The sequence below is a fragment of the Anomaloglossus baeobatrachus genome, chromosome 3 (genome assembly GCF_048569485.1).
Source record: "Anomaloglossus baeobatrachus isolate aAnoBae1 chromosome 3, aAnoBae1.hap1, whole genome shotgun sequence".
Lineage (NCBI taxonomy): Eukaryota > Metazoa > Chordata > Amphibia > Anura > Aromobatidae > Anomaloglossus > Anomaloglossus baeobatrachus.
Genome location: NC_134355.1, coordinates 664,110,972 through 664,136,978, shown reverse-complemented (window position 1 = coordinate 664,136,978; position 26,007 = coordinate 664,110,972). Strand labels below are relative to the sequence as shown.

At 44.4% G+C, this 26,007-nt stretch overlaps 1 protein-coding gene across 1 annotated transcript in view; it reads left to right on the top strand.

Annotated features, from left to right (window-relative positions):
* LOC142297394 (uncharacterized) overlaps nucleotides 1-26,007 on the top strand; it is a 181,706-nt gene that overhangs the window by 124,130 nt on the left and 31,569 nt on the right. The window contains exons 14-15 of the mRNA XM_075341620.1: nucleotides 7,910-8,072; nucleotides 14,067-14,216. Coding sequence (XP_075197735.1) covers nucleotides 7,910-8,072; nucleotides 14,067-14,216 — 313 coding nt within the window. The remainder of the gene's footprint in view (nucleotides 1-7,909; nucleotides 8,073-14,066; nucleotides 14,217-26,007) is intronic.

The window sequence follows — 26,007 nt, the reverse complement described above, 5'->3', positions numbered from 1 at the left end:
TCAGTGACAGCTCAGCTGATCGCTATACTCACCTCAGTTGCTGCGTGGAGCTGACCGGAGCGGCGGTGAGTAGCGCGATCAGCTGAGCTGTCACTGAGGTTACCCGCGGCCACCGCTGTATCCACCGCTGCATCCAGGTAACCTCAGTGACAGCTCAGCTGATCGCTATACTCACCTCAGTTGCTGTGTGACCGGAGCGGCGGTGTATTCTGCAGCTCCTGTCACCTTCATGCAGCACAGCTGTACGCGACGCTGGAGGTCTGTGGATTACGCCGGACATGGAGGGTTTGTCGGGGTTAATAAATTGGTGATGAGGGACTTTGTTAGTGTTTTTTATTTCTAATAAAGGATTTTTCGAGTGTGTGTGTTTTTTAACTGTAATTTACAGATTAATCATGGAAGGAATCTCGGGGAGACGCCTGACATGATTAATCTAGGATTTAGAGGCAGCTATGGGCTGCCAATAACTCCTTATTACCCCGATTTGCCAACGCACCAGGGCAAATCGGGAAGAGCCGGGTACAGTCCCAGAACTGTTGCATATAATGTATGCGGCAATTCTGGGCGGCTGCTGACTGATATTGTTAGGCTGGGGGGCTCCCCATAACGTGGAGCTCCCCATCCTGAGAATACCAGCCTTCAGCCGTATGGCTTTATCTGGCTGGTATTAAAATTGGGGGGGACCGCACGCCGTTTTTTTAATTATTTAATTATTTATTTCACTGCACAGTATACACACACACACCGGCTGCTGTGTTTGGGTGCAGTGAGACACCTGTCACTTAGCGTGGGGGCGTGTCTCACTGCAACCAATCATAGGCGCCGAAAAGCAGGAAAGTAGGGAATACGAGATTGTTTAATGAGCGGCCGGCTTTTTCAAAAGAGGAAAAGCCGCCGGAGTTTAGTGAACAGCTGTGCAGCGCCGCAGCAGTGATCAGGGAACGGTAAGTAAGAGAGAGGGGGGAGAATGACCGACAGACTGTGAGAGGGGGACAGACAAGACAGAGAGAGACCGACAGAGCGAGACCGACCGACGGGAGATCGAATGAAATAAAAAATGACCGACATCGCTAGTAAAAAGCACAAAACGTGCGTTTTGGACATCGGAGTGCCACACAATGTTTTACGTAAAATCTTTCATGTATTAATCTCAAAAAGTAACATACACCAGCTCTATCTCACTATTGGGTATGTGCCCTTAACATTTCCGACATGAAAATTCATTTTGGTGTCATTTTGGAAGGTTTTCTGGTGAGTCCGTAAAAATGGCGTAAAACGCGGACAAAATTGTTCACAGCTGTGACTTTTGAGTGATAAATGCTTCAAGGGGTCTTCCCCATGCTGTTGCCATGTCATTTGAGCACTCTTCTGAGACTTTTGTGACATTTTTAGGGTTTCTACATGCTGCCGGGGGTCATTTCATAAAAATACTCGGGTCTCCCATAGGATAACATTGGGCTCGGTGCTCGGGACGAGTACACGAGTATCTTGGGATGCTCGGCCCGAGCCTCGAGCACCCGAGCTTTTTAGTACTCGCTCATCACTAGACATTACATAAAAACATCTAAAAGGCACAAAAAATGACTGCAGCAAAACAAAATTCACGTTTCTGTTTCTTCATGTGAAGCATATTATTTCTATAGCACACAACTTAAGGTACCGTCACACATAACGAGATCGCAGCTGAGTCACTGTTTGGTGACGCAGTAGCGATCCCGTTAGCGATCTCATTATGTGTGACACCTACCAGCGATCAGGCCCCTGCTGTGAGGTCGCCGGTCGTTGCAGAATGGTCCAGGCCATTTTCTTCAAAGGCGATGTCCTGCTGGGCAGGACACATCACTGTGTTTGACATTGTGTGACAGGGTAACAGTGACTGCTGAGATTGTTATACAGGTCGCTACTGCGACCTGTATTGTTCCTGCATCGCTGGTAAGATCTCACTGTGTGACATCTCACCTGCGATCTCCCAGCGACTTACCTGCGATCCCTATCAGGTCGCATCGTTTTCGGGATCGCAGGTAAGTCGTTATGTGTGAAGGTACCTTTAGACCAGTGTCATTGTGTGCCGATGTGCGGCATAATCAAAGCTTTATTTTATTATCCCTACACTGTAAAGTGTGCTGTGTCTATGCCAGCATTTTAGCATTCTATTTTATACATAATTATTCAGTTATTACTATTATTCTAAACCTATAGGCAGGAATTTTTGTTTGTTGGGATAATATATTATAAAAGAGGTCAATTATTTCAGTTTTGCATGCATTTATTGTTGTCTATAGGACTTCTACTAACAACAACAAGTATTCCATGTTATTTGAGATCACACTGTGTAGACAGAGAGGGTCGGCAGGAGTGGTATACAGATTTGGCCTGTTTTTTGCTAAAGCGATTTTGTGTGTATTTTAAATGTTTTTATATAGTGCATTTTTGTTTCTTAAATTACAAATAAACTTTAATATTTTAAGGTGATTGCTTACAGAACTAATTGGTTTACAATTACACTACATTAACAACCTAACTGGCCTCTGCTGTCTGGGTCATGATTTTACCATAATCTGACTAATGAGGCATATGTAGCACTTCACGGGACCTGCAGGGCTTATTCTTCACCGGGCCAGTGGTTTTGTGGGTAGGGCTTCTGCACCCTGTGTGGTGCTGGTCCCGAAGGGGCTGTTGGGCTCACCCTCCGGCTACCATATGAACTCCTCTGTCTCACAGCTCCACCCAGTAGTCTACTGCTTCTCACTGTCTGCCCAGCACCCAGTCGGCCCCTCTGGTGGGAGCCGTTCAGCATCCCCCCAAGAGTCCTTGATCTTCTCTGCCTCAAGCTGTTCTCTCTCCTGTGTCCAAACTGTTCTAAAGTGAAACTAAGTGTGTTCACTCACTTCCCAGGCAGCCCCCATCTTTCTGATGACTCACCAGTGCTGGGGAAATATCTTTGCTATGGTGCCCACCTGTGTTGTGTAACTGCTGGCTAGCTGTAAGCCACCTAAGTGTTTTGTGTAAGTGAAAACCAGTGGTTAACCTCTTCCTTACCCGGGATGAGCATTGCATTTTAAGTCAGATACAATACTCTGTGGCGACTGAAGCCTTAGGAACATCACACATACACTAAACCTTATCAAATATGCACAGTGGTAAAGGACTCACAATCCCGCTGTGGCGAGTCAGGTCCACTTCCGGGAGTTTGACACTGTGTTGTTCGAGTGGCTTGTTGGGGCACACTCTCCTTCCAAGGCAGGGGGAACCTCTCCGATTCCACAGGCCCAGGGTTGATTGATGGATGGCAATGCTTCTTGTATTCGGGATCATCGACCTCAGGAGCTTCCCAATCCGATATTGGCTTGGCGAATATCAGGGCTCAGTCACAGTCCGGCTCGCAGCTTGGCACCATGCCTATCTTCCAAGTCTTGTTCTCGGGCAGTCTCTAAGGTAGCGTCTCCTCACTTACACAGCCTCTGGCAACCCAACTTCTCCTGTTCCTGCCCTATGCTTTTCTCCTGCCCTTTCTCAGCTTCCCTGCAATTTTTGGGCAAGTTTAGTCTAACTGCACAGTTTAGAGGCAAGCACCGACTCTGCCGGCTAGCCCCCCCAAAATACAGAACACAAGGGAGCACTGTCTCTTAAAGTCATAGCATGTGTAACCATTCATAGGGGTATACCCCTACATATACCCAACTTCTATTTCTTTTTTGCATTTCTTGCAATCTCAGGGTATGAAAAAGCCTAATTTCTTTAGATAGGTGGTTCCCTCCTAAAACTTTTTTTATAAATCCGGAATAGAAACAATTAGATTTAGAGATGAATGGACCAATCCACTAAGGATCGACTTCAAGAAAAGAATCCCGAAATTTGCAGGTCCTCGTGAATTCAATCTCTCTCTGACTTCGATTTTTGACGCTCGCAGTATATAAAAAAAATAACTGGCACCATTTCAAACACTACTGATCAATCAGAAAGCAGGCTAATGACTACACAGGCTTACACATAATGTCTGTAATGCCTGATTGGAGCCACAGACTCAGACTGGCTGTTAGGGGAGTTTAGAGAAAAGCCGCTCACAAAGCAGGACCCCAAGAACTATGCAACCCTTTAACCCTTTTACAGGGATTTGGAATTACACAGCGTCCCAGAGATCACTACCTGTGGTAGGCTGTAGTCCGTGGTCATCAGGCAGGGTCAAAATCAAGGAGATGCAAAACAGGAACCGAATCGGCAGGTAAGGGCATAGTGAAGAGACAAAGCAGAGGTCAAATCCGGAACTAGCAGCAAGGTACAAAAACGACAAGCAGGAGGGTAGTCAAAAAACAAGCAAAGGTCAGCGCACAGGAATCAACATACAAACAGCACATGAGCCAGGAGTACAGAACTATCTCTGGCAGTGGTCATGTGACAGGAGGGGGAATAAGAAGGGTGTGGTGTCTTCCCATTGGCTGCAGGTGAATGTTGGCAACTTCAGCTGGAAGACACACACGCCACCTAAAGTCAGCCAGTGGTACTGCAGGTTCCAGGGAAACCCAGCCTAGTGGATGAGCGGAGCCTGTACTCCGCAGAGCCACGGGCACCGACTCCTCTCCCATCACCAGCACTATCCATGGTGGGAACATGGCGTCGTCTGGCGATCGGAGCAGAAGTCGCAGGAGCGGGCTCCGGTGGGGACGTGACAATGTCCTGCAGCACATTTGAGAGCCCAGCCAGGGTGGACTATTACAACCAGTATAATAGATTGTGGCCAGATAGGCACCGCCATTTTAGGTTTTTACGGAGTAGGTATAGGGATTCAGAGTGCACAGCTCATCTCACATAGGGATAGAAAAAAGCCTTAAGTGATTCTGATGTACTACCATGGTGTATAAAACAGATTGATGATCATCAGTATGTGAATATTAATGGACAGATTCAAGTGATAATATATAGGGAGCTGCAAAAGGTGTATTCAGTCAGTCAGTGTGACTGTGAATTGATTACGATCTGTTATCCCTTTAGCCAGACAGGTCGAGGTCACTTGGACATTACAAAATTTGTGTTTGCATTACGGAGCTCAAAGCAGGTTCAATATAGACCTAGGACATCTCCTGTGTTATGCCCATATTTTCAAATCAGTTAAAGGCTTTCTATCGTAATTTAACCCTCGGATGGGATTAATGTGCCTGACAGGCGCTTCTCTTTTACTTTCATTTCTCCCTCCTGCCCAGATTTTCAGGAAATCCCCTCTCTCCAGGTAGTCTCCTGGCTCTAGCTGCTGTGTGAAACCTAATATCACAGTTGGTCTGCAGAGCTTCAGGAGGGCAGATATACCTGTGCTGGCTTCTCAGGCTTATTGTTCCCGAACACATCACACATTATAAGGTTGTTCTTGCTCTTTGCTCTGCAAATGTGTTTTTTCTGGGGAAACTTCAGGATCCAATTTTGAATAATTATGTGTGTAATATTATTTTAGGTGCCTTGAAATTATATTTTTTTTGCCAAATTTTTCTCTTTTTAATAACCGTTATGTGTTATAACTGGGGGCTATTTGGTGGGAGTTTTGAAATGTGTGTATTTCAGAGTTATTACTTTTATGTTGAGTAAATGGGTTTGTTTTGCACCTGATAATGTGTAGTCTCTTTTACTGCATCCCTATGAAGGTCTCTGATCACTTTTAGATCACTGAAATTGCAAAAATTAGATATTATAGGTATTTTTATAGCCTGCGCCTGACAGGCACATTATTCCGAAACTCGTTATTAAAGATATTCTTCCCACCAGAGGGATAATTAGAATCCAAATAAATTTGCAGTGAATCAAAATTTTGGAGAAAGCTGTTAAATTTGAATTTAAATCTAGTATCAATAAAAATGTCAACTTGCTCCTCAAATTACAAGCACTGATACATCTCAATTGACAGAAAAAAATGAAAAGCTTACGAATCTCAGAAAAAATTGATGCAAATAACAATCTAATTTTTACAAATTTCTAAAATTTTTTATTAACATTAAAATTATTTAAAAAATGGACACTTTTGGTGTTGCTATAATAATTCAGACCCGGAAAACCATGTGGCCAGGTAAGTTTTACAATACAACGAATAAACTGAAAACACCAAAAACATACTTATGCAATGGCATAAAATATAATATCTTTATTGAAAAAAAGTAAAAACACATCAAACTTGTCTCATGATAGAACCCCCCTCCAGGGGACAGGTGATAAGAATTAGGAACACCTGACCAAACCCCCTATAAAGAATGTTAGAAATTGAAAAAAAAGTAAATTTGGACCAATATAGTAAATCACCATGCATATGACTAGATATACCGTATTTTTCGGACTATAAGACGCACCGGACTATAAGACGCACCTTGGTTTTAGACGAGGAAAATAAAATTTTAAGCAAAAAATGTGGTCATGTTATGGGGCGAGGATCTGCTGCTGACACTGTTATGCGGGTAATGTCTCCAAATTTCCCACTAAGGCACCCCATCCTGGTCATGATCCTCCTGCCTTGTATATAATCCCCATCCTTGTATATATGTCCCTCATCCTGGTATAGCCCCCATCCTGATAAATACTCCCATCCTGGTATAGCCATCCTGTTATATACCCCGATCCTGTTATATACCCCCATCCTGCTATATACCCCCATCCTGCTATGTACCTTAATTCTGCTCATAATGTACCCCCATCCTGGTATATGCCCTCATCCTACTATATACCCCATCCTGCTTTATGGCCTGTATCCTATAGCACAGAAAAAAAATAAATGTTTATACTCACCTTTCCTCACTCCCTGCAGCATCTATCATCTTCCTCTCTGTGTCAGCAGCAGCGCCACTGACCTGTGTGGAACCGTTCCCCTGCAGCATTACGATGTCCTCCTGTCTGCCGGCCCACTGATGTGTGTGGAGAGCACGCACAGTGGTGACGTCATTCCTGTGCTCACCATTCTCTACACAGATCAGCTGGCCGGCAGACAGGGGGACATCGCGATGCTGCAGGGGAACGGTGAGTATACAGTACTTATTCATTGCTCCCCGCACTGATGATGATGCATGGGGGGCAGTGAATACAGCCGCTGCACATGATCACTCCAGGCTGTAGTTGCCAGGGGAGATCATGTGGGCCGGCACTTTACTATGCGCGCATCTACCGCCCATCATCCCGCCCACCTGTCAGCGCCGCCTTCAGCGCTGAGAGATAATGGGTGGGAGGATGGGCATGCATATGAAATAAGCAAACCCACATGGTCTCGGCAGGTGCTGCACAGCCTGCTTGTGCCGCCGATGACCCGCTCCACCACAGCACCCTCGTTCCCCGCAGCCCTACATTCAGACTATAAGACGCACCCACCACTTCCCCCCCAACATCTGGGGGGAAAAAAGTGTGCCTTATAGTCCGAAAAATAAGGTAATTTAAAAAAAGACACAAGTGTGTCATAATACTTTAAACATGTGTCAATCACATAATACATATACCATCTCACAGAAGACACGAGTGTCAAATTCATATTAAAAACAATAAGATATATTGTCAAAATGATAGACATGGAAAAGGTCCCAATGTAACAGACTATCACGGTATATACCTACATAGGGGAGTCAGCAAAAGGGTAGAATATGGAATCCCTAAACACCCGACGTGCGTTTCGCATAAAAAAAGGTTCATCCAGGAGTCAACGAACCAAAAAGCAATAATAACATTGTTTTTACTATTTCACAGGATTTGGAATTTTTTATCCATTTTTTTAAAAATAATAAATGGTGAAATCAATGATTCTATTCAAAATATTGAACTCTTCCCAGAAAAAGCCCTCATATGTTTTTTGTGGACAGAAAATTAAAAAAGCCGTGGCTCTTGGAAGAACAGGTGGAAAAATGACAATGGCTTAGGTGGAAAGTGGATAATATATTCTTTATCTTATTGTCAGCTCTCAAAGAAATTCGGCCCAGTGTTCAGCGTGCAGATAGGAAGCGAGAAGGTGGTTGTACTTTGTGGATATGAGACCGTGAAGGATGCTCTTGTCAACCACGCAGAAGAATTCTCTGAACGACCTTATGTCCCTATATTCCAAGACATATCAAAGGGATATGGTAGGTTTTAGTTTTTTAATCTAAATTTACCAACCTGTGCTAGAGATTAAATTCTCCTCTTTCTGAAAGAGGCTATTTGCATATTTAATTTCCCCTGAGGAGCATTGCTTGGCCTATAAGTCTTCTTATACCAGCATTTAAGGCATATCACTCTCCAGAAGAAGAAATGCTTCCCCTTAGTCCATGAATCAGATACTGTACCTCTCATCTAGCCAGATCTCCTGCTTTGCACTTAGTAGGGAAGCACACCAAAACACGTATCTGTAAATGGAGTGTCTGGTTTGGCTTCTTTTCCTAAGTCATGCAGCAAAGCTCGTAAAAGGGTACATATTGACTTCTAGAATTGTTACAGCAAATAGATAATGCAAGAGATCAAGTCCTCTTCTTTCTGAAGAGGCTGTTTGCATATTTAAGTTTGCAAAAGAGCATTGCATGGCCTAATAGACTCCTTACACTGGCATGTTAGGCATAATATTCTTCACAAGGAGAAATGTTTCCCCTTTCACCACCAGGTAAAGGTGAGAAAATTATGTTACTTTTTTGGATCTGAAAATAAAGGCATTCACAGTTTTGGGGGTTTTTTTACAGCCAGGGGAAATAAGTCACCAATATTTTAACATTCAGAAATTAGATGATTTTCAAACCGGCTGACAGTGTGTGCATTGAGGTACAAATCCAAATCAACCTCCAATACTAAAGGTGCACCACACTTGGCCTGACACCTGAGGCTTCAAATGACTTTTAAGTCTCTCCCATGTGTTACAAATAATTATTCAATTTTCTTTTTGCTTTTTACATCTCTGTTTTTGACCTGAGAAAGAGAATTCACTAGAACATACTGTGGAGACACGGAGGTCTGTGAGTACTCTCATCCGCTGGCCCGGCCAACTTTAGAAAGACCTCATGGACCAGGGCTCATCCTAACTGAAAGCCCAAACTCCTTACCTGTGGTCAAAACACTGCTCAGACAACACAGGGTGCGGGAACCACAATAATTAGACTTTATTGGATCCCCAAGAGTCAAAGGCATATAACACAAAACCAAGCAAATCACACAATGTAATAGGCAACAGAATCTCACCCTTCCGCTGGCCCACCCGTGAGAAGAATATTTGTGCCTTCAGAGCTTCCAGGGCCACATACCCCAAATCAGCAGTACCCTATTTTTGGCAGGTAGCCACCAAGAATAGGATAGTGACACGCGTAGGAAGCTTCACAAGCACAGCATAGTCCGTAGCCAGGTAACCGAACTGTCCCAACCTGGATTTCTTCCAGCCGAATCCTAGAATCCTTGGCAGTGCTCCTGCACAATATAATCCAGTTTGATTCTCTAGCTGGTGTTGAAATGCTCAGGCTGGGTAATGGACTTCCAATCAGGATCAAAACCCCTAGATTAAAAGCATGTAGCCAAATAACACCCACTGGTGACTCAAACAGACCCTTTTTATATCTCCCGGGCACTCATTCCAGGGAATGTGGTCTCACCGGTTTGGTGGAGTAAGGCTGTGATCTTATTGGGTGGCATTCCAATCTGCATAGTTAATTCTATAGGATTCTCATCTGAGTTAGGTAGACAGAGAGGCTGAGGGGAGGTTACATTAAATTAGCAATCCTCATTCTCAGACAATGGCTGGCTCCAATAGTCCTAGGGAACACAATGACTAAGCAAACAGGAGTTAACACACTTCAGGGATCCAGGTCTGGCCAATTAAGAATATTAACCCCTGACAGACATTTTACAGGGCCCTGTCTTCACACATACATTAACTATTTTGATCCAGAAAGTATCTCCGTTAAGAACTGTATATTAGAACCCACATTTTTAATATTTTGTGATAATTTCATTTAAATCAAATAGATGACTTTTCCACTATGGTGTAGGTTAAACATTTTCATATATAAAGATCTGTAGGAAAAAATAATTGGATATTTCACACAGCGTACCATAACTTTACCATTTTAACTGTCCAACCAAAAAATTGTGGGACATGTGGTTATCAGATTACTAAAAGTATGGATTTCAAAAGTCCTCATTTTGCTGACACAATCTCAAGAACTGATCTTATAAAAATACACCGACTATTAAGGTGGATTTTCTAAGCCATAGGCCAGGCTGAGCAGCATAGACCATAAACGATAGAGTATCAGAGTGGGTTTTGCTAGATAGCAGGTCACTCAGCAAAGGGCCAGGACAGGAGGGTATGCAAAATAGCAGACATAGATGTGGAGCAAGAATTACCAGATAATTCAAAGCCATGTATGAAGATACAGATGAGAACAGTATATTATAGGAATCTAATACCTGTCAGCATGGATGCAGTTAAAGGCAGGAATAACAGCATATGCAGTCTGAGTTTTTTTTCCTTATGAAGAGATTGGATGACTTTGCAACACATTAAGAAAAAAAAAAAAAAATGCATCGCCATCCCTACTACTTCCTTGATTCTTCCTTTGGAACATCACCAGCAGTGCAGAATATCTATCTATTACTACTTGACTCAAGACTTGAACATTTCGAATCACAGATGCCTCTATCCAATCTCACTAAGCTAAGAGCTATTTTGCAAAAAAGAATGGCCAAAAATGTCAGTACTTAATGGCACTTTGCTCGCTGCGACATCATTAGCCGATGGTAGTGATGCTGAGCGCAATAGTCCCCGCCCCCGTCGCACATGCGATATCTTGTGATAGCTGCCGTAGTGAACATTATCGCTACGGCAACTTCACACGCACTTACCTGCCCTGCGACGTCGCTCTGGCCGGTGAACCGCCTCCTTCCTAAGGGGGCGAGTCGTGCGGCGTCACAGCGATGTCACACGGCAGGCGGCCAATAGAAGTGGAGGGGCGGAGATGAGCTACTTCCTTCCGCATTGCAGGCGGGATGCAGGTAAGGAGATGTTCCTCGCTCCTGCGGCTTCATACACAGCGATGTGTGCTGCCGCAGGAACGAGGAACAACATCGTACCTGTCGCTGCAGCGAAATTATGAAAATGACCGACACTACACAGAACATCGATTTTCGACGCTTTTGCGATCGTTTATCGGTGCTTCTAGGCTTTACACGTTGCGACGTTGTTACCGGTGCCGGATGTGCGTCACTTTCTATTTGACCCCAACGAGATCGCAGTAGCGATGTCGCAACATGCAAAGCCCCCCTTAGATGTGAAAAGATGGTAAAAACATCCCCAAAAAACTTGCTGCAGTAACTGCAGCGAAAGGTGGTCTTACAAAGCATTGACTCAGTGGGGCAGAATAAAAATGCATGTCACAATTTTCAGATTTATATTTCTCAAATATTTAGAAAACCAGGTATCATTTCCTTTACGCATCACAAATACTTGGTTCTTTGTGTTGGTATATCACATAAAAATACATTATATATATATATATATATATATATATATCCCAATAAAGTACATTTAAATTTGTGTGTAATGTGAAAAATTGTGGAAAAGTTAATGGTGAATGAATAATTTCTCAAGGCTCTCTTAGGGGGGCTTTAAACGTTGCGACATCGCTTCCGAAATATCGTCGGGGTCACGTCGTTAGCGATGCACATCCGGCGCCGGTAGTGACATCGCAACGTGTAAATCCTAGGTGCGACGATAAATGATCGCAAAAGCATCGAAAATCGGTGATCTGTGTAGCGTCATTCATTTTCATAATGTTGGGTCGACCGCAGCTACGATGTTGTTTGTCGTTCCTGCAGCTCCACACATCGCTTTGTGTAAACTTACAGGAGCGACAAACATCACCTTACCTGCATCCCGATGGCAATGCGGAAGGAAGAAGGTGGGCGGGATGTTATGTCCCGTTCATCTTCGCCCCTCCGCTTCTATTGGCCGGCTGATTAGTGACGTCGCAGTGACTCTGAACGCACCTCCACCTTGAAGGAGGGATATTTCGGCGGTCACAGCAACGTTGCTGCACAGGTATGTGCGTGTAAAGCTGCCATAGCAATAATGTTCGCTATGGCAATAATCACCACATATCACACGTGCGACGGGGGTGGGTGCTATCGCGCTGGACATCGCTAGCAATTGCTAGCGATGTCGCAACGTGTAAAGGTTACCTTACTCTGAATTACTAAATATATATAGACAAGGAATGCCTACATAAGGTACAACATGAGGAATTCTTTAGCTTCTAGTTATCTCTGCTAACAGCCCTGGCCCAAGGTCTCATGCCAGGGGGTAAAATGCATTAAAAGTGTAATGAACGTCACCCGCTATCTAATTCAATATCAAAATGTCTATTGCTCAAAATCGTTTGTACTAATGATTAATTTTTTTTTCTGTTCGAACTTTTATCATTATAAAAAAATAATAGAAAAATAACAGTTTTTACTGTTTTTATTTTTCCGTGACATGAGAATTCATGACCTTGTATAGCAGAACAGCTGATGAAGATTAATTTATTGATCTGAGGTATGATCATGTTGCTTTGTGAATGATTTCTACTAATGCACTGCAAAGCACAAATTCACAGCAAATTTGTTGCAAAATGTTATTGATAATTGGTTTTAGACATTAGAAATTCAGTATTGGAGTTTTGGATCTTAGACATTATCAGCGTTCCCTATTGTTCAAGGATTATTTTCTCTTTTGACAAGGCGGTCAAACATGGTATTGGGACGTCCTGGCGCCGCCAGGTGGTCACACACCAAATAGGCCCCCACATAACACCTTCACTCACAGGGGTTACACCAGCCAACAACCTTAGTCACCCCCCTTAGGGTAGGACAGACACACCTGTGGGCGGGACCAGGCGGATGGAGAACGCCCACCTAGGGGTCAAGAGATCCCGTGGCGGGAAAAAAGTCAGTTTGTAGTTCAAGTTTGGAGTTAAGCAGTTAGGTGAGGTGGAGTGGAGTTCAAGCTTGAGTTAAGTGAAGGTGGAAGTGAAGTGAAGAGAAAGTGAAAGTTCAAGCAAAGTCAGAAAGGAAAGTCGTCAGGGTTTGAGCCCCGGCGTGCTGACTAGGTGGCAGATGGTGGTCGGTGTCTGTTAGGAGACGGGAAGATGGCTACCGGAGATCCGAGGTGGACCGGGACAGGGTAGGAGCCGCCGGTACTGACACCAGAGAACCGACCTGGAATCCGTTCACAGAGGGGGTACCTGGACCCTGAAGCAGAGTACGGAACCACTGGCTTTGTTAATTGACCAGTTGAGGACAGGATTACAGGTCCTGTCCCATCCAAAGTCCCATAAAACAGACAACAACCCACCGCGGGGGATAGGGCATCCGCCAGGGCCAGTTAGATCCCAAGGGTCAACGTCTGAGGGTAAGGCTCCCAACCGTAGTTCTGGGAGCAGACTCCCGAGTTTCACACCGAGAAGTCCAAAGAGAACTAAACACAGTGCAGAGGAAAGTGACACAGACCATCACCCCAGGTGAGGGACCAGAATACACCTAGCCGCGGCGGCCGGCCACCAACACCTTGGTTTACCATTTGGACTCGTGTGATTCATTCAATTGTGAGTAAGCTAACATCCCCCGGTCTAACCGGGCGCGCTGGCCCCTGCAAGTCACCATCCGTGCACAGAGACATTGGGCCCCGGGGCATCCATCCCTACCTACAGAGGGGTTAACATCCAGCTGCCATCCCATCGCCCCCGGGTGCTCCTCAACAGCAGCGGTGGTGCCACATCTCACCACACACCGTGGGTGGCGCCACAAAGTATCTACAGCAATCCCTGTATCTAAACGTCCCCCCTTTTATTTGAAGTGTTCCTCGCGACCCCCGGGTCCGGAAGATACCTTGAGCCACATTGCGGGTCCGGATCCGAGCAGCCCGGCTGCTGGCGTGGGGGCGGCACAGTATTATATATTACTCCTAAAATATATATTACATACATACATATTATATATACAATATGAGAATATTCTGTATAGGTTATCCCCAAATAAGGTTTTATTGTTTTATTTCTCTTTTTTTGCATAATTAGTAATTTTATCTTTTTTACTTTATCCTTTGTCATCAAGTTTCTTTCCAGGTGTTACTTTTTCTCATGGTGAGAACTGGAAAGTGATGAGAAGATTTACAATTTCAACTCTAAGGGATCTGGGGATGGGGAGGAAAACGATAGAAAACCAGATAAATGAAGAATGTGATTTCTTAGTAAAGAAGTTTAAATCATACGGAGGTTAGTGATGGGATTCTATTCTTTTCTGGACATAATAATTAAAAATTATAAATTATATAATTGTTTTTTGGATACTCTGTTAGAAGATGTTTATGCTATATGTGCATATAATAAGCCACTCAGGGGTTGTGAGGTGAATTGTAGCCTGTGAAGTAATTTGCTCATAATTTGCAATAGACTATTATTATTTTTATGGTAAAAAATGTGTTTTCTTCATAAAAACTAGCAGAAACATAAGAGTTGACACATTTATAATATAAAACTAAACCTTACCAACCTTCTGTAGCCCTAGATCCATCTCAAATACGATACCCAGTGTAAACATAATGAAGATACTGTATTTAAAACTACACCTTACATAAAAAGAGCACATGAGACGAAAGAAGGGATTACACGGACAGATTTATGGCCAAAAAACACCGATTGAAAAGTTGTCCGGCACTCGTTTAAAAGCTCTTTCATAGCGACCTATACAAAATGTATGGGGACAGAATGTGATTAATGTGATCATTATGCCTTTATGCAGTATACATATTTTTGCCACCATATTTTCTTTTCACACAGGGGAGATGTACTGTAAACAATGATGACAATGATGTCATGCGCTGTCCAGTTCCGCACACGCAGATTGCTACTACTGCGTTGGGCTCTGTTCATATTGCAGAGTCCGACATGCAGCCTGGTCTCTGTTAGTGCTCAGCTTGACTGGGCGTCGGCTGAGTTGTTTCACTGCTTCCAGCCGTTCAGCAGTTAATCCTTTTTGGAGTAGTATTTTACTCTTCTGTGAGCTAGGCTGCTGATTACCATCTCCAGCTGGTCTCTCCCTATTTAAGACTGGGGAGTTTAGTAAGAAGCTGCCGAAGATAGCTTCAGCGATCCTGGTCTCTGTGGAGTTCTGTTTACGGTGAACAGCATTATCTTTGTTGTGTGGTATGAATGCTCCCTTGTAAGTTTTTCAATGCTCTTTCCTTTATTCCCCAAGCATTCATATTGTCTCACTTTTGTGTGTGAGTGCAGTGTGTATGAGGTTTCATTGTCCCTTGTCCGTGTCTTTTCTGTAAGGGTGTGTTTCTGGGTTTCTAGCCCACTCCCAGAGTTGGGGGTAGTAAGATCAGGACTGGACAGGAGACAGGGCCAGGTTGAGAACCCAGGCCTCCCTACCATCAAGGGTACCCCTGGGGTGAGGGTGAGCATAGGGGCCCCAGTCTTAGGGCCAGCTCAGGAACTCCTGGTCTTTCAGTACCACCCCCATGACAGATAAGCTTTGAATTAGGCATCCACTTCCTTTTACACCAGTCCTTAGGTGTCCTGGACAGTCCCATTTCTCATATCCCATGCTTTCTTCTATCCCTTTGTCTCTCTCCCCTCCAAATTCTCATCCTTCTTATCCACTTTCTTAGATCCTGGTCATATCTTTACATTGAGCTGTTTGTGTTATGCTTTAATGTTCCACAGCCCTAAAAGAGAAAGAGACTTGTTCCAAACCAAACCTACCATTATCGGAGTAATTGGCCGTTAGTTAAACATCTGGTACATGGAAAACCGTCAACTCACCTGCCAGATGATGCTGTGGGTGATAAGAATCAGACAGTTGAAATTCAGGTTCCTTGGAAGATGAGCTGCTTCCAGAGTTTTCTCTGTACTTCCTTTTGAAGACAAACATGGGGGATTCAGAAGAATTAGCGGACAGCTGAAGAGTGCTTGGCTGTAAATTAATTCATGTGTACGGGGGCCTTTTAACATTGTTGTATATTTTGCCAATTAAAGTCTTAATCTATAGACTTGCTCTCTTCACTCAGAATGCCCTAATTGTGGTTTGGACTTACGACACTCATCTTGAATTTATCTATCAATTTTAAAATGAAACCTGTCATGTTGTACACGCAATCTGATCTGGGAACTGCATGGTCTAGAAAAGGAGACGCTGAGCAGAGTGATATATATGAGTCTTAGAAAGGATTCAGTATTACTCACACTTAATTCTTTAAAATCCCTAGACCATAAGTGCCTAGTGGGCGGTCTTATTGATTTACAGCTATCTCTACATACACAGTCATACATAAAAGACATTCAGTTACTGAAAAGGACCACCCACTTGACTCAGTTGCACTGGCTGGGAATTTCAATGACTAAAATTAAAGTTTAGTTTTAATCTTTTCCCACAAAAAAATCTACATCCATCTAATCCGTTCCTCCTGCTCTATAATATCCTGCCTGCAGATCGGAGACCATTTTCAACATGACAGGTTCCCACTGGGCAACAAATTTATTTTTTTTTAATTTTCTGTTGAATGAGGTTTTAGAACTTTTTCTATATATTTCTGCATCACTGATTCCAAATTTGAAATCCATTTTTAATGCATGCTCTAGTTTTTTGGCAATTGTCATTTATGTTTGTTAGCGTTTATGGTATGCATTGGTTTTTAAATTGGAGTTAAAGGGCAACGACTCTCGTATTGAACATAACCACAAGGCAATTAAAGAGGACCAGTCATCACTTTCTCATGACATATGATATCACTGATATCACTAGTCTTCTCAGCCAGCTTGGTGTTACCACTAGAGATGAGCGAACCGGTCGCTGTTCGGCTCGAGCTTGGTTCGCCGAACGGAGGTCTCGTTCGAGTTTGGTGCGGCGAACCGGTTCGGTGAACCACTTGAACCCCATAGGAAACAATAGGAGGCAATCACAAACACATAAAAACACATTCTAAATGTACACATACAGTTAATAAACATTGCCATAACACTTACCGGTCCCCACGATCCGTCCTGCACTCTGTCTCCTGCTGCTATTCCATCCGATGATCGCTGCATCCTCCCGGTAACCAGCACTGACAGGACCTATCATGATGTCAAAATAGCCATGTGACCAGTCACGTGTCTGTTATCTCATTGGCTACAGACTGGTCACATGACTGGGACGCGTCATGTAGGACCTGCGAGTGCATCTCTCCAGTACGCGTTGATCGTTTGTGTATCGCCGTGTACCGGGGACATGCTCTTGCACGCGGTCGGGTTCCCGGTCTGCTTCCCCGTTCCGTTATAATCCAGCTGCCACAGCCGGTCGATAATGGAGATCACCATTGCTATAGCAATGCGCCTGTTAGTGGTGACGTCACCGCTCACAAGCAGCAGCTTCTTCTCACTGAACACTGCACGGGGAATAGCACCGCCTTCTTCCTATGCAGCGCTGCTGATGGAGCAAAGCTGCATGTGTTCAAGGAGAAAGAAGACAGAAGAGCCGGATCGTGGAGGGATGCGAGGGAGTAATAAACATGGAGTCTCTAATGTGCCTGTGTATTTATTTCTATTAAAGTATTTTTTCTCTGTGTGGTGTCTTTTCTAAACCCTTTATTGGAGATTCTTAATGGCCGTGTCAAACTTGCCTGACATTAAGAATCTCTGGCTTAATACTACCTAGCAAAACAAAGCCAGTATTAACACTTATTACCCAGCAAGCCACAGTCACCAGGGCTGTTGGAAGAGTTGGACACAGCGCTAGATGATGGCGCTTCTATGAATGCGCCATTTTCTGGGGTGGCTGCGGATTGCAATTCTCAGCAGAGGCGCCCAGAAACCTTGGGCTAACCTGTGCTGCGGATTCCAATCCCCAGCTACCTAGTTGTACCTGGCTGGACACAAAAATATGGCGAAGCCTACGTCATTTGTTTTTTAATTATTTCATGAAATAAGTGAAATAATAAAAAAAAACGGGCTTCCCTATATTTTTAGTTCCCAGTCGGGTACAGATAGGCAGCTGGGGGTTGGGGGCAGCCCGTAGCTGCCTGCTGTACCTGGCTAGCATACAAAAATATGGTGAAGCCCACGTCATTTTTTTGGTGGGCAAAAAACTCCTGCATACAGTCCTGGATGGAGTATGCTGAGCCTTGTAGTTCTGCAGCTGCTGTCTGCTCTCCTGCATACACTAGTGAATGGAGCATGCTGAGCCTTGCCTGTTATGATCCGGAACCATGGAAGACCACCACAAATCATTGGCAAAAAAGGTGACAAGAGCATTGGCAACTAATCTGGCCGCCATCCCCTTACTAACCAACACAACTAGAAGTAGCCGAGGGGTGAACTAACATCCTGTGCACCGCGAACCCAGCCGGAGAACTAGCTATCCTAAAGGTAGGAAAGATGAATAACTCTCTGCCTCAGAAAATAGACAAGAATAACAAGCCCCCCACATTCAAAGACTGCGGTGATATAGGAAAAACACAATACACAGGTAGATGACAGGATTAGCAAAAGGTGAGGCCCCCGCTGACTAAAATAGGAAAGTACAGGAAAGGAACTGATGGTAGCCAGAGAAAAACCCTACAAAATACCAACTTCCTGATACTACAAAAAGGCCCTCAGATCGCTTGATCTGAACTCCATCCTATACCAGGTGCCCTTGTCATACCAATGAACAGAAAACAAGAATTATAACAAATTCAACAAGCCATAAACACATGGACCCAAAGGAGCTAAACTCCACACAGAACTGCAGGGAGTTCCTCAACAATCCCCTGAGGGGGAAAATCCCTGGAAGGAAATAAACTGAAACCAACCACAACAAATGACAAACCCAGATAAACAAAAGAACCAGACAATAAATAAAGAGCAAGCACTTATCTGGGGAAGATGTGGTGTAGAGCAGGATTAAGCAGGCTGAAAATACAAAGTACAACTGACATCCGGCAACAGCCTGCAATATGACCAGGACTTAAATAAGCAGAGAATTAGGAAAGGAAACACCCACTGCACAACCCACCTGGTCTCTGTCCAAACCCTTCCTGGCCACCAGAGGGAGCCTCCCAGCAGCCAAGACATAACTAACATTCACAACAGTACCCCCCCTTGAGGAGGGGTCACCGAACCCTCACCCATGCCACCGGGTCGCTCGGGATGAGCATGATGGAAGGCGCGAACCAACCTGTCCACATGAATGTCAGAAGCCACAACCCAAGAGTTATCCTCCTGCCCATAACCCTTCCATTTCACAAGGTACTGAAGCTGACGCCTACTGCGACGGGAATCCAGATTTTTTCGACTTCATACTCTAGTTCCCCTTGTACCAAAACAGGGTCAGGAGGCGCTGCTGCAGGAACTGCCGGCTCCACATGTTTCTTCAACAAGGACTTATGGAAGACATTGTGAATCTTAAATGACGCAGGAAGAGTCAAACGGAAAGATACAGGATTAATAATCTCCGAAATCTTATAAGGTCCAATAAATCTGGGCTTAAATTTAGGAGACGAACTCTCATAGGAATATTTTTAGAGGACAACCACACCATGTCCCCTGCTTTAAACCGGGGACCAACAGTCCGACGCCGGTTGGCAAACTTTTGGGCAGTTTCTTGGGACTGAAACAATTTATCCACTACCTGCCCCCAAATCTGCTGCATTCTGTCGACCACCGAATCCACCCCCGGACAGTCAGACGCCTCAAGCTGCCCTGAGAGGAACCTAGGGTGATACCCAAAATTGCAGAAAAAGGGGGACACCAACATGGTAGAGCTAGCTCTATTGTTAAGGGCAAATTCAGCCAAAGGCAAAAACGAAACCCAGTCATCCTGATCCGCAGAAACAAAATACCGTAAATAGGTCTCCAGGGTCTGGTTAGCCCTTTCAGTCTGACCGTTTGTCTGGGGATGAAACGCCGAGGAGAAAGACAGCTGAACACCCAATTTGGAGCAAAAAATCCTCCAAAACCTGGATACAAACTGCACCCCTCTGTCAGAAACAATGTTTTCGGGAATACCATGCAAACGGACAACGTGTTGCAAAAACAAAGGCACCAACTCTGATGAAGACGGCAACTTAGATAGGGGAACCAAGTGGACCATCTTGGAGAATCTGTCACAGATCACCCAAATCACAGTCATTTTCTGAGAGACGGGAAGCTCTGAAATAAAATCCATAGAGATGTGCGTCCAAGGTTTCTTAGGTACAGGCAAAGGCAATAATAGCCCACTAGAACGTGAACAACAGGGCTTGGACCTAGAACAAACTCCACACGACTGCACAAAATGACGGACATCTCGGGACAGGGAAGGCCACCAAAAAGAGCGTCTCACAAGATCCCGAGTACCAAAAATGCCAGGATGACCCGCCAAAACAGAGCAATGAACCTCAGAGACAACTCGGTCTCTCCATTGGTCTGGGACAAACAGTTTCCCTGTAGGACATCGCTCAGGTTTATCCCCCTGAAATTCCGCCAGTGCCAACCGCAGATCAGGCGAAATAGCCGAGAAAACTACACCATCATTCAGGATAGTAGACGGTTCGACAACCTCCAAAGAGTCAGCGCAGAAACTCCTGGAAAGGGCATCGGCCTTAACATTCTTGGTGCCCGGCAAAAAAGAGACCACAAAAGTAAACCGGGTAAAAAACAAAGTCCACCTGGCCTGCCGAGGATTCAACCTCTTGGCCGATTCCAGATAGATGAGATTCTTGTGGTCCGTAAGCACCACCACTTGATGCCTAGCCCCCTCCAACCAATGCCTCCACTCTTCAAATGCCCACTTCATAGCCAATAATTCCCGGTTCCCCACATCATAATTCCATTCAGAAGGAGCAAACTTCCGAGAGAAAAAGGCACAGGGCTTAAGTTTACCCGAAGTAGCGTCTCGTTGAGACAGAACAGCACCTGCTCCGATCTCTGAGGCATCGATCTCAACTTGAAATGGGCGAGACACATGAGGTTGCTGCAGAACTGGGGCAGAAGTGAATCGCCTTTTAAGCTCCTGGAAGGCCACAATAGCCTCAGGGGTCCAATGTTCAGCATCAGCTCCCTTCTTTGTCAAATCTGTCAAAGGTTTGACAATGGCAGAAAAATTGGCTATAAATTTACGGTAAAAATTAGCAAACCCCAAAAACCGCTGCAGGGATTTTAGAGAAGTCGGTTGCACCCAGTCGTAAATAGCCTGAACCTTAACCGGGTCCATTTCAATAGCGGAGGGAGACTGGATGAAGCCCAAAAAGGAAATCCTTTGCACCCCAAAGAGGCACTTTGACCCCTTAACGTACAGTGCATTATCCTTAAGTATCTGAAAAACCTCCCGTACTTGCCCCACATGAGAGTCCCAATCATCAGAAAAAAATCAAGATGTCATCCAAATACACAATCAAAAATTTACCAATAAGGTCCCGAAAAATTTCATTCATGAAAGCCTGGAAGATGGAGGGTGCATTAGTGAGCCCAAAAGGCATCACTAGGTACTCAAAATGCCCCTCAGGAGTATTAAAAGCCGTCTTCCATTCATCACCCTCCTTAATACGGATGAGATTATACGCACCCTTGAGATCCAGTTTCGTAAACCATTTGGCACTCTGCACTCTAGAGAACAGATAAGACATCAGAGGCAAAGGGTACTGATATTTGACTGTAATTTTATTAAGAAGACGGTAATCAATAAAGGCCTCAACGAACCATCTTTCTTAGCAACAAAGAAGAAGCCAGCACCCAAAGGAGAAGATGAGGGCTGAATGTGCCCCTTCTCCAATGATTCTCTGATGTATGACCGCATGGCATCATGTTCGGGCACAGACAAGTTGAGAATCCGCCCCTTGGGAAATTTACAACCGGGCACCAACTCAATGGCACAGTCACAGTCCCGGTGTGGGGGCAGAGAATCAGACTCCTGGTCATTAAATACATCACGGAAATCAGACAAGAAAGCTGGAACATCAACTGCCTGAGCAGACGTGGATGACACGGAAAGGTCCTGATGCAAATCTTGAAAACCCCAACTAACTACCGATAAGGATCTCCAGTCAAGAACCGGATTATGGGTCTGCAACCACGGAAATCCCAGTACCAAGGTATCCTGTAGATTATGCAATACTAAAAATGTACAAGTCTCCTGATGCGCTGGTGCAACTCTCATAGGCACCTGGGTCCAAAATTGGGGTTTATGTTCTGCCAAAGGGGTAGCATCAATGCCCCTTAAAGGAATAGGAGTTTGCAAAGGAACCATGGGAAAACCACAATCCCTAGCAAACCCAAAATCCATCAAATTGAGGGCTGCCCCTGAGTCCACAAAGGCAAATGCAGAAAAGGAAGACAAAGAGCAAATCAATGTGACAGACAAAAGAAACTTTGGTTGCAAAGAACCCACAGTAACAGAAGTAGCCAATCTCCTTTCACGTTTAGGGCAGACAGAGATGTTATGAGAAGCGTCTCCACAATAGAAGCACAGTCTATTCTTCCATCTGAACCCCTGCCGACTAGCATTAGAAAGGACCCTATCACACTCCATAGGCTCCAAAGGCTGTTCCACAGGCACAAAACCAGAAGGTATCTTCCTGCGCTCACGTAAATGCCTATCAATCTGAATGGCCAAGGTCATAGAGGCATCAAGACCAGAAGGGACGGGAAATCCTCCCATTACATCCTTCACAGCATCAGCAATACCCTTCCGAAAAAGAGCCGCAAGCGCATCATCATTCCATTTGGTAAGGACCGCCCACTTACGAAATTTCTGACAAAACGTTTCTGCAGAATCCAAACCCTGAGTTTGTACGGGATTCCCTGAGGACTTAGGGCGCAGGTCAAAAAATAATTTACAATTATTTTTGAAGCTCAAAAATCTCGATCTATCTCCCGAAAAAAATTCAGGAACAGGAATCTTAGGCTCTGCAAGGGGAGTCTGTGCAAGATAAGACTCTATATGATGAACCTTAGCATCAAGATGAGCAACACGCTCACCCAATTCATCCATGCTAGACAAAAGGAATCTTCCACAGAACCCAAAGAAGAAGAGGAAAAACACCAAAAAAAAAAAAATTCTCAGAAGCTTTTTTTTTTTTCCCTTCTTAAGAGTACCCTTTAAATTTGTAGGCCGGATGTACTGTTATGATCCGGAACCATGGAAGACCACCACAAATCATTGGCAAAAAAGGTGACAAGAGCATTGGCAACTAATCTGTCCGCCATCCCCTTACTAACCAACACAACTAGAAGTAGCCGAGGGGTGAACTAACATCCTGTGCACCGCGAACCCAGCCGGAGAACTAGCTATCCTAAAGGTAGGAAAGATGAATAACTCTCTGCCTCAGAAAATAGACAAGAATAGCAAGCCCCCCATATTCAAAGACTGCGGTGATATAGGAAAAACACAATACACAGGTAGATGACAGGATTAGCAAAAGGTGAGGCCCCCGCTGACTAAAATAGGAAAGTACAGGAAAGGAACTGATGGTAGCCAGAGAAAAACCCTACAAAATACCAACTTCCTGATAGTACAAAAAGGCCCTCAGATCGCTTGATCTGAACTCCGTCCTATACCAGGTGCCCTTGTCATACCAATGAACAGAAAACAAGAATTATAACAAATTCAACAAGCCATAAACACATGGACCCAAAGGAGCTAAACTCCACACAGAACTGCAGGGAGTTCCTCAACAATCCCCTGAGGGGGAAAATCCCTGGAAGGAAATAAACTGAAACCAACCACAACAAATGACAAACCCAGATAAACAAAAGAACCAGACAATAAATAAAGAGCAAGCACTTATCTGGGGAAGATGTGGTGTAGAGCAGGATTAAGCAGGCTGAAAATACAAAGTACAACTGACATCCGGCAACAGCCTGCAATATGACCAGGACTTAAATAAGCAGAGAATTAGGAAAGGAAACACCCACTGCACAACCCACCTGGTCTCTGTCCAAACCCTTCCTGGCCACCAGAGGGAGCCTCCCAGCAGCCAAGACATAACTAACATTCACAACACTTGCCGTTCTGCAGCTGCTGTCTGCTCTCCTCCATACAGACAGACAGCAGCTGCAGAACTACAAGGCTCAGCATACTCCATCCAGGACTGTATGCAGGACTTTTTGCCCCCCCCCCCCAAAAAATTATTTGGGCTTCGCCATATTTTTGTATACTAGCCAGGTACAGCAGGCAGCTATGGGCTGCCCCCAACCCCCAGCTACCTATTTGTACCCGGCTGGGAAGCAAAAATAAAGGGAAGCCCTTTTTTTTATTAAATATTTCATGAATTTCATGAAATAATTCAAAAACAAATGACGTGGGCTTTGCCATATTTTTGTATGCTAGCCAGGTACAGCAGGCACCTACGTGCTGCCCCCAACCCCCAGCTACCTATTTGTACCCGGCTGGGAACCAAAAATATAGGGAAGCCCTTTTTTTATTATTTCATGAAATAATTAAAAAACAAATGACGTGGACTTCGCCATATTTTTGTGTCCAGCCAGGTACAACTAGGCAGCTGGGGATTGGAATCCGCAGCACAGGTTGGCCTGAGCTTTCTGGGACCCTCTGCTGCGAATTGTAGTCCGCAGCTGCCCCAGAAAATGGCACTTTCAGAGAAGCGCCATCATCTGGCGCTATATCCAACTCTTCCAACAGCCCTGGTGAAGGTAGCTTGCTGGGTAATAATGGGGTTAGGGCTAGCTGTATATTATCAACTGGCCCTAAGCCCGAAATTCATGGTGGCACGCCAATATTAGACATGGCCACCATGAATTTCTAGTACCAATAACAAGAACCACAACACACAGAAACATATTTTTATTATAAATAAAACACAACACAATTAGTGACTCCATCTTTATTGAAATAAAGAACCCCCCTCCGCAATAATCCTGGGTCAAGGGTCCCGCGCTGTCCAATCCGAATCCAATATTATCTGATCAGTTTGCTGGAAGGAAAAGTGATCAGATGATGTGTCAGGTTCAAGGGCCTGATTCACATGACACAGCAGCTGATTGTATAAATGGCTTTTATACAATCAGCTGATGCATCAGTGCAAAAAAAACAAAAAACAAACTACACTCTTCAGTGCAGACTCCTGTCCGACAGCATCAGCTGATAGTTTAGCCGGCTAGGCGGTAAAAAGCCGGCCTCACCGTTCGACTTATAGTGTCAGCTGATTCCGTCAGGTGACCACATCAGCTGATCATCGCCAGGTCTGAGAAAGAGAGAGAGAGAAAGAAGAGAGAGAAAGATGCAAAAGAGGAGAAAGAAGAGAAAGAGAGAAGAAAGAGAGAGAGTGAGAGAAAGAAGAAAAAGAAGAAAAAGAGGAGAAAGAAAGGAGAGAGAGGGGAGAAAGAAAGGAGAGAGAGAGGAGCAAGAAAGGAGAAAGAGAAATAGAGAGAGAAAGGAGAGAAAGAAAGGAGACAGAGAAAGGAGAGAGAGAGAGAAAGAAAGGAGAGAGAGAAAGAAAGGAGAGAGAGAGAAAGAGAGAGAGAAAGGAGAGAGAGAAAAGAGAGAGAGAGAAAGGAGAGAGAGAAAGAAAGGAGAGAGAGAAAGAAAGGAGAGAGAGAAAGAAGAGACAGAGAGAAGGGAGAGAGAGAAAGAGAGAAAGAAAGGAGAGAGAGAAAGGAGAGAAAGAAAGGAGAGAGAGATAGAAAGGAAAGAGAGAAAGAAGAGAAAGAGAGAAGGAAGAGAGAGAGAGAAAGAAGAGAAAAGAGAAAGAGGAGAAAGAAGAGAAAGTAGACAGAAGAGAAAGTAGAGAAAGAAGAGAAAGAAAGGACATAGGGAAAGGAGGGAAAGAAAGGAGAGAGAGAAAGGAGAGAGAGAGAGAGAGAGAGAAAGAAAGGAGAGAAAGAAAGTAGAGAAAGAGAGAAGGAAGAGAGAGAAAGAAGAGAGAGAAGAGAAAGAAGAGAGAGAAGAGAGAGAAGAGAAAGAGGAGAAAGAAGAGAAAGAGAAAGTAGAGAAAGAAGAGAAGGAAAGGAGAGAGAGAAAGGAGAGAAAGAAAGGAGAGAGATAGGAGAGAGAGAAAGAAAGGCGAGAGGGAATGAAGAGCAAGAGAGAAGGAAGAGAGAGAGAGAG